The sequence below is a fragment of the Solenopsis invicta genome, chromosome 14 (genome assembly GCF_016802725.1).
Source record: "Solenopsis invicta isolate M01_SB chromosome 14, UNIL_Sinv_3.0, whole genome shotgun sequence".
Lineage (NCBI taxonomy): Eukaryota > Metazoa > Arthropoda > Insecta > Hymenoptera > Formicidae > Solenopsis > Solenopsis invicta.
This window is the reverse complement of record NC_052677.1, coordinates 2873971-2889374: the sequence shown is the minus strand read 5'-3', so window position 1 is coordinate 2889374 and position 15404 is coordinate 2873971. Positions and strand designations below refer to the sequence as shown.

Sequence of the window (15404 nt, the reverse complement as noted above, 5' to 3'; positions counted from 1 at the left end):
GGGTCAAACTAAGTTCATCGAAGTTGTTCATTGTTACTTCTCCGTCAGACCGCACAAAGTAATCATTGAGCTCATCCACAGAAGGTTGACGAGGGCCGTTGACACCCCTCTTTTTAACCAGTCCTAGATGCTTCAACCGGCTCCACACCTCATTAGAGTTACTTGGACGTACAAAGGCTGACAGATAGTACTCACGCTTCGCAGCCCTAACTGCGCTCTGCACACTGTTTCTCAAGATTTTGAAACGTTGATAGCTCACGTCGTCTCGCCTCCTACGCCAAGTCCGTCTTGCCATATCTGTTTCACGCATTGCAGCCTTGAGTTCATTGGTGATCCACGGAGCAGGAAGATTCCTGAAATCAATCCGCTGAAGCGGTGCATACTTATTGTAGCATTCCAGCAATCTTGCGTTGAGTACCTCCACTTTACGATTAATACAATCCGAGTTCCAAACTTGAGTCCAATCAATGTCTTGAATCTCAGATAAAAAGCCTACCTCATTAAAATTTTCATAATTTCTGCAGATGATCATTCTGTTGGTACGTCATCGTATTTTGATATTATATTTAATAAAGATTAAATCATGTGCAGATAAAAGAACGCTACCCCATGCTGACCAAAGGCTGTCAATTTAGAGAGAGAGAGAAAGAGAGAGAGAGAGAGAGAGAGAGAGAGAGAGAGAGAGAGAGAGAGAGAGAGATGCCTAGGCTACCCAGAATGGGGCAAAATATTAATATGTAAGGGGAAAAAATGCAAGAAGTTGGAATTGCAACGGAAGCGGAGGTCACGGGCGTGTATGGGTGTGTGCGGAGCGAGCGATTTAGGGATAAGTTAGGTAAGATAGCGATTAAGAATAGATTAAGTATTTGGTTTTTGTTATGTTTGTAAAAGAATCTAACCCCAAAGGGAAACGATAAACATTTATCTATCTATCTAATATTATTTCCAATTAAATTTTAAATTAAACAATTTGAAAATTTAGATACGTTGCCTTTGTATGTTATCCATTTCAAATAACTTATATATTATTATTATTAATTCATTATTTCAAATATTATTACTTGAATTCAAATTCTCTTCAAATTAAATTTAAATTAATGTTTAGAAAGTGATATTAAATTAAATTTTCTATTTTAGAAATTTGCATATTATATCAATATCATCAAGATAAATAAATACACTTAGTAAAAAAAATATATTGCACACATCCGGGAGTGAACCTGGATCTTACTATTGTGAAGCAAGCACCTAACGCACGGAGCCGATTGCACTGGTTGGGAGAACAGTTACCGGGAAGGCTCATATGGCGCGTCGCGGAATGGCCAATTTTCACAAATTTATTATTTCGAAACTAAGGCCTATTCGATCAAACGCCGGGAAACGTAAACTTTTTTTTTGTCTCTAGAATAACAAATGACTGTTTGTCGACTAATAGTTTTTTCAGTCGACTGAAAGTCAACTTTTAAAGTTGACGTTTAGCCGATTATTCTAGGATAAAAAAAATGTTGGTTTATAGTGGCCATAAAATCATTTCAAAATCGACTGTCATAGGCTGACTTTTAGCCGACATTTTACGAGTCATTCGTCAACTTTTAGTCGACAATAAATTGGCTTTGTGTCTGACTGAAATCGACTTTAGACTTTCATCTGCCGGCTGACAGTCGACTAACAGTCGACTCGGTGTTGTCTGGGTAGCAGTCATTAATGCCCTTTATGTGCAGTTCTTTTTCCCTATCCTTTCATATAATATACGTAATGTATCCCATATGCACGTATACGCATATAAATATACACGGAGAGGACATTAGTGTTTATAAGTTAAAGGATTCTTGAAACAAAGGTTAATATATATTTTAATTTTTATTAAAATGTTAACCAGTTAAAAATATTTAAAATATGTAAATGTTTAATACTTTGGCTAACAAGGGAAGTGCACGAAGTGATAATCGCCAATGGGTACGAATTATATATCGTTAGAAAGGGCTCACCGAGTAGAATTTATCCGTACAATATTTCTCCTGAATGGCGCCTCTGAGAGAGCGCTGTACGCAATAGAAGTTAAAGTTATATAGCAAAAATATTGGTTATATTTCGGAAAATATTGATTTTATAGAAAAAAGTGTCAAATAAAAAATAAAGCTCTTGAAATTGTCTACAATAAAGCTTCTATGCATAATTTCCGTAATCGCAACGGTATACGCGTAATCATAATTTTAAATAACGCGTGCTCGTAATTATGCAAAATAAAGCCGGCACGCACGCTCAGTTTTTAAATGGATCTTTCTATTTCTTTGCACATTATTTTAACGCATGTCGAAACGTTTTGAAATACTGATTACAAACATTTTTTTGATGAGAACTTTATGAATTATTAATCCTCAAATTTAACAAGTTTTGTCGACATTAGCATGTGTATGTGTGTTTACGCTTGCACGCGGAGACGGACCTTACGGCTCGTCACTTCCGCGGTATTTTTTTACTCTAAACCGCTTTCTATCCGCGCATTTTCCAAAAATGACTATGTTTAATGTTCTCCTAGCAAACGAGAAATAATTGAAAAATATTTAGGATTATTAAATGGAACGAAATTAAATCCAGTTTTTGGATTTTTTGAATCTGTTTTCTATCCGTAATCCATTTGAATCAATAATTACAGATTGGCTATTTGCTTTCTGTATCTTATTCAATATACATAAAAGTAAAATGTGCGACCTATTCATTTGAATCCGTAATTGTGGATTGGTTATTTGTTTTTGATATCATATTCAATATTCAATGCAATGAACGTGAGTCTATTCGTTTGAATCTGTAATTGTGGATTAGCCATTTGCTTTTGGTATCATATTCAATGTACAATGCAATGAATTATATTTAACTACCCTAACAGCACAACCATCTATATGTCAACTGTAAATGGACTTTTCTAAGTGAGGCTTTCGGAGTTGACTGCAAGTCGACTTTGCATAAACGTCTGCAGACGTCCTTTAAATATTGACTTTACGACGTTTAGAAAAAGGCATGCGGTCCTGTAGTCCTGTGTGCATCATGTATTGTTGAGAAACATAAATATTCATATCAATAGACAAAATAGGTCCATATATTATATGAAGAAACCTTGATCTACATCTCAATGAGCAAACAATATTTTTTAATTGGTTTTTTAATAAAAATTTTTTCATATTTAATTTAATTATTGTATTATATTGATATATATTTTCTAATTGCATTCTTATTTAAACAAATAACAAAAAAATTATTCCAGATGCTATTTTACATTTGCGAAATTAGTAAAAAAACTATAATTTTATATTTGTTTATATAAATAATATGCTTTAATTATATATATTTCATTTTTTCGATAACGTATATTGACCTGATCTAACAATTATATACACATATCAGTATAAAGTATTCACAAGTCATCATGAGGGATTAGTTCGCAGCGATCACGGAGGTTAAAGCAACGTTCACCGGAATCGCGACTTGGATGGGTGACCGCTTGAAAATTTCCGGAAAAAAATTCCTAAGAAATTGATTTTTTTTTGCAAAAATTGTTTTTGAAACTATTACAAAAATGTTGTTTTGCTCACGTAGATTTCATTTGAATGATTTACGTAAAAAAAATGTAATGAATTATATTTAATTAGGGATATAGGAAACGGATTCAATGTGTTCAGTTTCTATAAAATTCAATACTTTTTTGCGGATTCAGAAACATGATTCATATGGATTTATCCAATCCAATCATTTCTCGTTTGCTGGGCTATTTAATAAAACATAAATTGTGTTTATTTTATTAGGAGTATAAGTTTCCGCCGTTTCACAAAAAATGGCGCCGCTAGTACGTTATGGTTGAAATTGTCTGTTGTAAAACGTTATATCGTAAAGTTAGACATCTGGCAACAACATAACCTTAAAATATTAGCGATTTTTGTATCAGCATCATACATCTTTTTTCGTGCGAAAATGTCGAGTTTTGAGCCGAATAAGCGTCATTTGCGGGAGCTTTTGATTTACTTCTTTAATTTGAAGAAATCTGCAGCTGAGGCGCATCGATTGCTTGTAGAAGCATATAGTGAGGCTTAATCACCTTAAGTGAGAGAAGTTGTCGTGAGTGGTTTCACAAGTTTAAGAACGGTGAATTTGACGTCGAAGACAAAGAACGTAGCGGAAGGCCGAAAGTGTACGAAGACGCGGAATTGGAAAAATTATTAGATGAAGATTCGTGCCAAACGCAAGAAGCACTTGCACTTACATTAGGAGTGACTCAACCAGCAATTTCACATTGCTTAAAATCATTGGGAATGATTCAAAAACAAGGAAACTGGGTTCCATATGAACTGAAGCCGAGAAACGTTGAACGCCGATTTTTCACATGTGAAATGCTGCTTGCCAGGCATAAACGAAAGGGTTTTTTGCATCGTATAGTCACTGGTGATGAAAAATGGATCCACTACGATAACCCAAAGAAGAAGAAATCATGGGGACCACCTGGCCATGCTTCAACATCGACAGCCAAGCCGAACATTCATGGAAAAAAGGTCATGTTGTGTATTTGGTGGGATCAGCTTGGTGTCGTGTATTATGAGTTGCTCAAACCGAATGAAACCATTACTGGGGCTCTCTACCGAACACAATTGATGAGATTGAGCCGAGTACTCAAGGAAAAACGTGCCCACTACTACTCCAGACACGACAAAGTTATTCTTCTGCATGATAATGCTCGTCCACATGTTGCGGCGCCGGTCAAAACCTACCTGGAAACACTCAATTGGGAAGTTTCACCCCACCCGCCGTATTTACCAGACATTGCTCTTTCTGATTACTACCCGTTTCGATCGATGGCGCATGGCCTGTCTGAGCAACACTTCACATCATATGAAGATACAAAAAATTGGGTCGATTTGTCGATAGCTTCAAAAGATGAAGCATTCTTCCGACGCGGTATCCGTATGCTGCCAGAAAGATAGGAAAAAGTAGTGGCTAGCGATGGACAATACTTCGAATAAAACATTAGGTACCGTTCTTTTACAATAAATGCCCAATTTTTGATAAAAAACGGCGGAAACTTATTTATACTCCTAATATTTTAAAAGCAAAAATAAGAGCAAAGAGAAGAAAAAGAAAAGCGAAAAACTAATGATAATGGTAACTTTCGAAAAAGCAATCTTAACAAAGAAATTTACTGCAGAATTCGTATGAACATTTGATGCATGTAGGATTTTGGTAACAAATTTAACAAATGAGTTCTTCAAATGAAAAAATTTATATCCTTTAACTCTTTAAATTCTACACGTAGAACATCATATTCGCCAAGCATATCTAAACATCGGTTGATATACTGCAGATTGAAATTAATTCAAAATCAAGCTATGGATTTTCAATATATTTTTGCGCATATGTAAAAATGTTTGATTTCCTGTAAGGAAAGCATGTTCCGTGATGAAATCTTTCTATTGATGAAAACAAAATAGATCGGGTGGTTACATGAAACCTGTTGAACCTTCTGGTAAAATTTTTAATAGAACAGCTACATTATCATCTTGATAAATTTTGTCTGATTTTTGAACGCCCCATGAATCTAGAATCAAAACTGCCTTCTTTTTTGGATTTCGTTTAACGAAGAATTTGAAGACATTTTGAAAGAAATCCCTTACAAGACTCTTGTCTAGTTTGCCAAATTTGGAATGACATTGAATTACAAGGTTTTCGTAATTGGGAAGTTGTATAGTCGTAGGAAATTTATCACTAATTTCTTGGAGGCAAATCATCATTGGTGATATCAATTTTCCTTCCATAAAAAGAATTGGTTGGATAGTGTAGGAATGAGTTCGGGCGTTTAATTGAGGGATTACAACTGTCGTAATTTTTTCACCTGTAAATGACAGCGTGCGATTAAAAAGTGGCGTGTAATTAAATCCTGATTGATCAGTATTAAATATTTCACCTGCATCAAATTTTGAATAAATATTATCAACAAGATCGAGATGAAATTCAACGCCTTATTTATAGTTTCCTCGGCTTCACGTTGTTTTTTGACAGAAGTAAATAAACAAATTTTTCTTGACAAAAAACCAAAACTTTTCATAAATTTGTTGTCCCATTGCAATGACGCTTTGAAATCTATCAATCCAATACATTTAGCATGATACAGAGCCCACCTCCAAATAGTTTGATCATGAACAGGAATTCCTTCCAAGCGGACCTGCATGATTTGCTTCAGACAATATTTTGTTACGGATTGCCATTTTTCCCGACATGTGCCCTGTTGTTCAACATATTTTTTGCATCTATTTAAATATGCAGGATGTTTTATTTTAGAGAATTGAGCTTTAATTGTATTAAAAGACCATTGTGGATGCTTTTTGCATGCTTCTACAACACGTTGCGTATATTCAAGTGATATAAAAGCTTCATTAGAAGTTAAATATTCTTCCTCTTTATAAATTGATTCATTATCAACTTCATCAGAATCAAAAATGGCATCAGTATGTATATCTTCAACTACGTCAAACTCAAATTAGTCTTGGTTATTCATCGAAATGATCATGAATATGATTCTTTCTGCTAGCTGAATCTCTTTACGAGATGGGTTGCCCTCAACAGTAACGTAATTCTCAAGCTTTTGCTTGAGAAGCTCAAAAACTTTTAATGCCCTAATAGCCATTCTTGTGCAAAACACAAAAAAATAAAAAAAATAAGCGCTTAATATATTAATTGCAAAAAAATAATGCAGGAATAAAATAAAAATGCAAAAATAGCACAAGAAAGAAAAAGATATCTGTCCAAGAATCTGCAGTTGGGTACTGAAAAAGGCTTTTCTATTTCGTAAGATATTTGCTTGCTCGTACATATACAAACATTGCAGGCTCACAGAGAAAAGCGATAAGTGACGCTATAAAAATGGTATTATGTTTACTTGGCTGCTAACAAGCGGCGCTCCCCACTTGAAATATCAAGTAGCGGCCAAGCGCCGAAGATACAAGTGGTGTGGAGATAAAAACAAATGCATTTGTATACAAGAGAGGTATAAATCTGACCGTGCAACCTCCTCTATGTGGTATAACTTGAATAATGCTAAGGCTGACGATACTTATTAAATTTGAGGATTAATAATTCATAAAGATCTCATCAAAAAAATGTTTGTAACCAGTATTTCAAAAACGTTTCCACATACGTTAAAATAATGTGCAAAGAAATAGAGAAATCCATTTAAAAAATGAGCGTGCGTGCGTGCTTTATTTCGCATAATTACGAACATGCGTTATTTAAAAGTATGATTACGCGTATACCGTTGCGATTACGGAAATTATGCATAGAAGCTTTATTGTAGATAATTTCAAGAGCTTTATTTCTTATTTGACACTTTTTTCTAAGAAAGCAATATTTTCCGAGATATAACCAATATTTTCGCTATATAACTTTAACTTCTATTGTGTACAGCGCCATTCAGGAGAAATATTGTACGACTAAACTCTACTTGGTAAGACCTTTATAACAATTTACAATTCGTACTTATTGGCGATTATCACTTCGTGCACTTCCCTTGTATATATATATATATATATATATATATATATTATATATATATATATATATATACAGGGTGATTCAGGTCGCTCGGAAGATTTTGCACTTACGTATTCCTCATGAAAAATTGAGTCGAAAATGTTAATAGCAAAATGTTGAGGGGTCAATAGCTTTTAAACGGTGAGCGTTTAAAAGTATCCAACCACAGGGCGTGATGTTCGCGCCGTTAAGGGCGGCACAACCAAGCGGCCGGCCGGGCTCTTTGGCGGGTACCGGCACGGTGTCAAACTTCAAGTATTGTAAAAGTTCCATGAAATCTCTATTAACATCTTACGTTTAGTTTAATTGACAAGAAGTAATGTCAATTGCAAACTCGTTAAAACATCAATTATTTGAATAAGAAAATGTGTGTTTTTAAAATACATTTTGTGTGTAAACAAATAAATTGATAAATAAAATCAATATTAATTATGTTATCTGATGAAATAATATTAAAAGCTTTCCAAACATTTCCAAAACTTGTTTGTCAAAAGTTTTATCAAAAACAATATTGGAAAAAATTTACATTTGAAATAATACACTCGACAGCAAAATTAAAGGCTCATCTATTCCGACTCCGAAAAATAGGCGTAATTCAAGAGAGTGTAACTTTGTTAAAAATGATCGTAAAAAATGTTAAAAAAAGCATTTTGAAGCTTGAAATCTCTAATTTTGAGATTGATAAGTCATTAAACGATTTACAGATTGTTTACGAAGTTATGTTTACGAAGTTACGGATTCAAATGGGGATAGATCAAATCTCTAAATGTTTTACAAATTTTGCAAAGCACCACGACATGAAATAAAAATTGCACGCAAATGTGATTTACAGCATTCGAAAGCGTAAATCTGAATCTTTAATTTGCTTACTTGTTGAGCGTTGTACGATTGTTTTCCCTGAGTTATGCAACACTGAAGCAAAAATGGCCTTTTTTTGCATCAATAATTAAATAATTCAGTGAATAAAAATCGTACAACACTCAACAAGTGCGCAAATTAAAGGTAAAGATTCACGCTTTTGAATGTTGTAAACCGCATTTTTGCAAAATTCGTAAAAAAAAATCCAACAAATATCAAAATCTTGTGCAAATTTTGCCAAGTTGCACAGCGTGAAATAAAAGTCGCAAACAAATGCAGTTTACAGCATTCGAAAGCGTGAATTTTTACCTTTAATTTGCGTATTTGTTGACTGTTGTACAATTTTTTTCACTAAGTTATTCAGCACTGAAGCAAAAGAATGCACTGTTGGTTCAGTGTTGAATAATTCGGTGAACAAAAATTGTACAACGTTTAACAAATACGCAAATTAAAGGTAAAAATTCATGCTTTCGAATGTCATAAACCACATTTGCATGTACTTTTTATTTTACGCCGTGGAGCTTTGCAAATTTTGTAAAAGGTTTAGAGATTTGACACATCTCCATTTGAATATGCATAACAAACACACACATACTTATATTTATATTTTTATCTCACTTTCTGTTGGCCTACTTGTTTTAAATTGGCAGTCTCCTACCGTAAGTCGTATAAGTAACATCTAAGAATCGATCCAAAGACGAATATTCACATTTGGCTTTATTAACACATTATTGTAAGTTTTTTAACTCATAGTTTCAAAAATTAACATAGTATAAAAAAAGTTTTGAAGTCTCATTCTTTTTGTTTCTGATTCTCATAGTTCTTCTACCATCTGTGACGGGAAATTATTTTATTGACCACTCAAAAATAAAGAAAAAATTTTAGACATATCGGAGTTCTATACATTCTCGCCTGAAAACGAAGAACAGTTGAATACAAAAAGAATCCATTGGACAAAATTATTTTAATCAAGACCACAGTCACAGTATTTAATTTAATTTATTTTTCAATTTTACATTATTTTTAACGAAAGCACATGGAAACAATATATTAATTAAGGGGTAACACCACTGTAGAATTTTTTAAAAATCGATTTTTTTTTTATTGCTTTAAAAAATACTTTGAACCTTCTAGAATGAGATAAAAAACGTCTTATGCCTGTTACCAATTTTTTTTGTGAAATTTCGCGCTTTTTCTTAAGCGTGTCGGGCTGCTCTAAAACGACTACCTACGGCGCATCGATACTTCCTCGAAGGGTACACCCTAATGACTTACCTTCTGATTTCTAACTACTCTAGTACACCAACAGATGTAGTTAGAAGGAATTTCTGTTGCATGAGAAGCATTTCAAACCAAAAGTACGTTAATATGGCGTCAGCACATGTACAAAGAACATTTCACGTATCGCGAGCACATCATTCTTTTGCTTGAAAAATTGGCTTTTGTGTGCAGTGGTAATTCAAAACCATTTATTCGTGGCTTGAGTTGCATTATATCTGTCACGATGAGTGACAAAAAAGTGTACAAGGGCAAAAAAGGCACGAAAACATCGTACCCAACGCGGCGTCGGAGCAGCGCATCAAAACGACCGATGAATAGATTCGAGGCTGAAGGCGATTCAGCAGGCGTCAGTGCTTCTGCCAGAAAATTACAAATGAATAATGACGATATTGACGTAAAAAGCGAATTTGGCTACAGGATTATTAATTTTTTTGCCGTATTTTCTGTTATTTCACAACACGTGAAGTGTAAAACGTGTGATTCAAACATAATCTTTCATGAGACGAGTGCTCGAGGCTTAGGCTTCAAAATAGTTATTTCTTGCCCTAAATGCCCAAGAGTTGAAATTCCAAATAGTAAATTTATACGAAATGGATACGAAATTAATCGTCGAATAGTACTAGTAATGCGACTATTAGGAGTGGGACTAAATGGAATCATCAAGTTTTGTGCATTTATGGAAATGCCACGACCGATATTTCAATCTTTTTACGACAAAATAGTGGATATGATTTCGATTGCTACGGCCACCGTACGAGACATTAGTATGAAGAAAGCAGCAGAAGAAGAAAAAAAGATGAGCGAAGAAAATGGGCAATTGGCAGGGATAACAGTTTCTGGTGATGGTTCGTGGAGGAAACGTGGATATTCGTCGCTTTTCGGAATCACGTCATTGATTGGATGGTTCACTGGCAAAATCGTCGACGTTGAGGTGAAGTCCAAATATTGCAAATCTTGCGAGCATTGGAAGAGTAAATTAGAAACAGTTGAGTATGAAGAATGGCTCAAAACACACGTTGATGAATGTCAAGCAAATCATGAAGGTTCGTCTGGTAAGATGGAGGTAGACGCCGTCGTCGAAATGTTTCAACGTTCCGAAACTTTACATGGCATGAAATATGCAAACTATGTCGGCGACGGTGATAGCAAAACCTTCAAGGGTATACTGGAGAAACATCCATACGAAAATTTTGAAGTGAAAAAGAAAGAGTGCATTGATCACGTGCAAAAGAGAATGGGCACTCGTTTGCGAAATTTAAAAAAAAATGTAAAAGGCCTCGGAGGAAAAGGTAAATTAACTGCTAAATTAATTGACGAGCTTACAATATATTATGGTTTAGCGATACGGCGGAATCCAAACTCCGTGAAAAATATGAAAAATGATATTTGGGCAACCTTATTTCATAAAATGTCAACCGATGAAAATCCGCAACACGAGAAGTGCTCGGAGTCTTGGTGCGACTGGAAAAAGGCACAAGCAGCAAATTCCTTGGCTACTTACCATCATAAGCCGCCACTACCGAAGGAAATTTTTGAAGCTATCAAACCTATTTACGAGGAGCTGAGCCGTGATGATTTGCTAAATCGTTGCTTGGGAGGCTACACTCAAAATAGCAACGAAAGTTTCAATGCTGCTGTATGGAACTTGGCGCCAAAATCTTACTCAAGCGGCAAAAAAGTATTATGTGCAGCAACTGATATTGCTGTGTGCACCTTCAATGACGGTTTGACTAACATTTTACGAATTATGCAAGTTTTGGAGATGGATATCGGCTACCAAGCATACAATTTTTGCCTTGAAGCCAATGCGACAAGGATCGAGCACTCCGAGCGGGCTTTGACAGATGCAGCAAAGAAGGCACGCACCAGCACAAAATCGTCGCGGAAAGAAAATGAGGAACAATACTTGAGCAAAGAAGGGATGCTTTACGGTCCTGGGATAGCAGACTAATGGTAAAAAATTTCAAACAGTCACATTTTTCATTTTGTCCCGTCTAAAACACGTCTCTAAGCTTTAAACGCGTTTTTCTCAAAACATGGTTTTTTAAAACGGCACGCAGCATAACTCAAACAATTTTCATTCTTTCCACTCCAAATTTTAACCACTTCTTTAAAATAACATTTCGAAGAGAAACACGTACGGAATTTTCGATAAGGTGATTAGAACATTATTTATTGACAAATATGTGACCGTTTTTTCCGTCAAAAATTGAAATTTTTTTTTAAATGCGTGCCAATTACTCAAAAATAAATATTTCTCAAATTCCGTACGTGTTTCTCTAGCTATACTCATGTAGATTAAGAAAAAATTTTTTGTTTTGTTCCAGATAAATCTCTACGATGGTTCTGCTGCGTGCCGCAAACCCCTAAAAAATAAACACGTCTCACGACAGTGGCTATAGCGTCGCCATTTTTTAATATTTTTTAATAAAAAAATTTTTACAAACACTTAAAAACATGTTTAATAACATCCTTAAATATTATTTTCTTCTTACTTTTCCTTCCATGCAAAAAAAATTCACAAAAAAACGCTTTATTTGGGCCGTCTACAGTGGTGTTACCCCTTAATGAAATAAATAAACGAAATAGTCATTTACAAAGATGATATCGAAGAAACTAAATCGATAAAAATAATTGCGGGAACTAGCCACAATAATATTTTATATTTTTTTTCTTAAAAGCTAGTACATTTCAATAAATTAACTGTAATAATATCTTCTCGTGTATCTCATAATAACAATTTCTCGTGTTGATAACACGGTTATCGTCGCGAATCAAAAATTCTATATGAGCCTTTGATCCAAATTTTTTAGATGAACACGCAATTAAATGAAGTTAAATAAATAAACAAATAAATAAATAGTAAAAAAATAAATAATGAATAAATAATTAAAATAAATAATTAAATGAATAATAATGTTTCAAGTTTTATAATAAGTGTTCGAAATGGCCACCATCCATTTCAATACACAATTCAGCACGTCTAATAAAGCTCTGTTTTAATCGTTCTAACATTTCAGGTGTGATATTCGCAAACGCTTCAATAATACGGTAATTTAGTTCCTCGACAGTATTTATAGGCACGCGATACACGTACTCTTTTATAGTTCCCCATAAAAAAAATCAAGGGGTGTCAAATCAGGTGATCTCGCTGGCCATGCTCGAGGACCTCCACGGCCAATCCACATATTAGGATATTTCCTATTTAAAGTTTCCCGCGTGCGCCTTGCATTATGTGAAGGTGCTCCGTCGTGTTGGAACCACATAGCACGTCGCTCCTCTAATGATATATCCTCAAGTAGTTCGGACAAATGTTCAGAGAGAAAATTACTATAAATTTCGCCATTAACTCTTGCAGGAAGTTCGAATGGTCCAATCTGCACATACGTACATGCTTTATGGTTATTCTTCTATTTTTGTAACATACTAGTCATTAATTATTCCACAATTATTCTTTAAAGTACTTAACGTTATAGACAATATGTAAAAATGTAAATGCGATTATAAAATGGCAACTTTTAAAAATTGGTAAAATGAAATAGTGATAAATAATTTTGGAAATAAAGTATAAATTCTAATCTTTAAAAGCAAATAAACGTGCATTGCTATATTATTTTAAATGCCACATTATTTTAGAATATTCGAAATCCATTTTATTGCATTCATTGCTTTATTTCTAACATAACAAAGTAAAAGGTAAAGTATTTATTATTATAACATTTAATATTATAACATACATATTAAGAATACTTACCACAGAATTTTTGTATATGCCAGCCCACAAATTAATACTGAATTTGTGTTGATAGTTGCCAATGTTATACACATACGGATTTTCATCTGCATAAAAATGAAAGTTATGTGTATTGAAAATGCCATCTCTCGTAAACATCGACTCGTCAGTAAACATGATATTTTCCACAAAATGAGGATGTTCTCTATGACATTGCAGAATCCACATACAAAAATTTATTCTTTTATCATAATCCAAAGGCATTAAATTTTGTACACGTGAAAAGTGGTACGCATGCATCTCATTATTTTTTAAGATTCGCTGCGTTGTCGAAAATGACAAATTAAGCATTTTTGAAACATTCCGAATGCTCCTCATTGGATCTTCTTCAATTGCCTGAAGCACAGCTTCTTCATTTGCTACATTTCTAGCACGACGCTCAGGGCCATTTATTGCCTGTAATGGTTTTAGTGATCCAATATTTCTTGCCCGATTTATTAATCGCAAAATTACATTTGTACTAGGATGTCTGCGATTCGGAAAACCTTCAGCGTATAACCTTGCAGTAGCTTCTGCGCTTCTTCCACACTCGCCGTACAATATTATCATCTCACAATATTCTTGAGCTGAATACTCCATGACAATTTTTTTGAAAATAAAATTGACTCTTTGAAGACAGAAAAACGTGGATATTTGATTTTCTTTTAATTTTTATTTTTTTAACATTTCTTGTTTGTCATGACAATTTGTTATTATACATATGTACACAGAGAAACAAATGTGCATCATTCGATATGATTCGTTGAAATTTGCCGAAGAGTAGCAGTAGATTTTTATGGAAATGGCGCTCATTTTCTTCTCTCTGCTTCTTGTAGACGCTACTGCAAGATTATTCATCCAATGTTTTCCAATTTTCAGACATTCTAATGAAAATGTAATTCTGCAATTATTAATCGGATAAGAAATATTGGATCACTAATCATAAGGAAGATAGACCCTAGTCTTGTACTAGAAAAGTGTTAACTGAAGAAGCTATACTAAAATTATTGGCAACTATTACTTTTAATAAAAATAAATGTACTTCATCATTTACTTTGTTATAATTAGTAATTGAAGCATTGGATGCAATAAAATAATTTCGAATATTTTAAAATAATGTGACCTTTAAAATAATGTAGCAGTGCACATTTACTTGTTTTCAATGACTATAATTTATTTTCAGATCACTTATTTATTCATTATTTTCACTAGAGGTTATTTCCCAAAATATTTGAATATATCACTATTTTATTTTAAATTATAATTTTGTTGCGATGATTTAAAATGTATTGATATTTTGAGATTATTTAAACTTGATTTTTTAAACTCGGAAATTTAAATTATTTATTATTGTGGTAGTCAATTTAACATTTGGTGAAATTGTTGTAGTTAGCGTTATGTTTATTTAGAAAATTAGTTTACCTAATTTTAAAAAGTTGCCATTTTATAGTCGCGTTTACACTTTTACATATCGTCTTTAATGTTAGATAATTTAAAAAATAATTGTAGAATAATTAATGACTAGTATGTTAAAAAAATAGAAGAATAACCATAAAGTATGTATGTGCACATCGAACCATTCAAACTTCCTACAAAAATTGATGGCGATATTTATAGTGATTTTTTTCTCTGAAGATTTGTCCGAATTATTTGAAGATATATCATTGGATATATCATGGAAAAGCAACGTATTAAGTGATTTCCATATGACGAAGCAACACAATGCAAAACGCACACGGTAAATTTTAAACCGAAAAGATCTGTGGTTTGACTGTGGAAATTCTCGAGCGTAGTCAACGAAGTCACCAGATTTAATATCATTTCTTATTACGGTTTCTTATTACGGAAAACAATAAGAATATGTGCATCGCATGCCTGTAAATACTGCCAATGAGTGATCAAATTGATGAAGCGTTTACGACTA

The 15404-nt window shown here is 33.7% G+C and overlaps 3 protein-coding genes across 10 annotated transcripts in view; 2 read left to right on the top strand and 1 right to left on the bottom strand.

Annotated features, from left to right (window-relative positions):
* The window catches only part of LOC105193022 (snRNA-activating protein complex subunit 3), a 144711-nt gene that overhangs the window by 10921 nt on the left and 118386 nt on the right, over positions 1-15404 (bottom strand). The gene's annotated exons all lie outside the window — the stretch shown is intronic.
* The window catches only part of LOC105193024 (protein O-mannosyl-transferase TMTC4), a 133927-nt gene that overhangs the window by 80024 nt on the left and 38499 nt on the right, over positions 1-15404 (top strand). The gene's annotated exons all lie outside the window — the stretch shown is intronic.
* Positions 9691-12164, top strand: LOC120356870. The gene is made up of 2 exons (XM_039457538.1): positions 9691-11661; positions 12036-12164. Exon 1 carries the CDS (start codon positions 9809-9811, stop codon positions 11657-11659), a length of 1851 nt encoding a protein of 616 aa, XP_039313472.1. The 5' UTR covers positions 9691-9808; the 3' UTR covers positions 11660-11661; positions 12036-12164.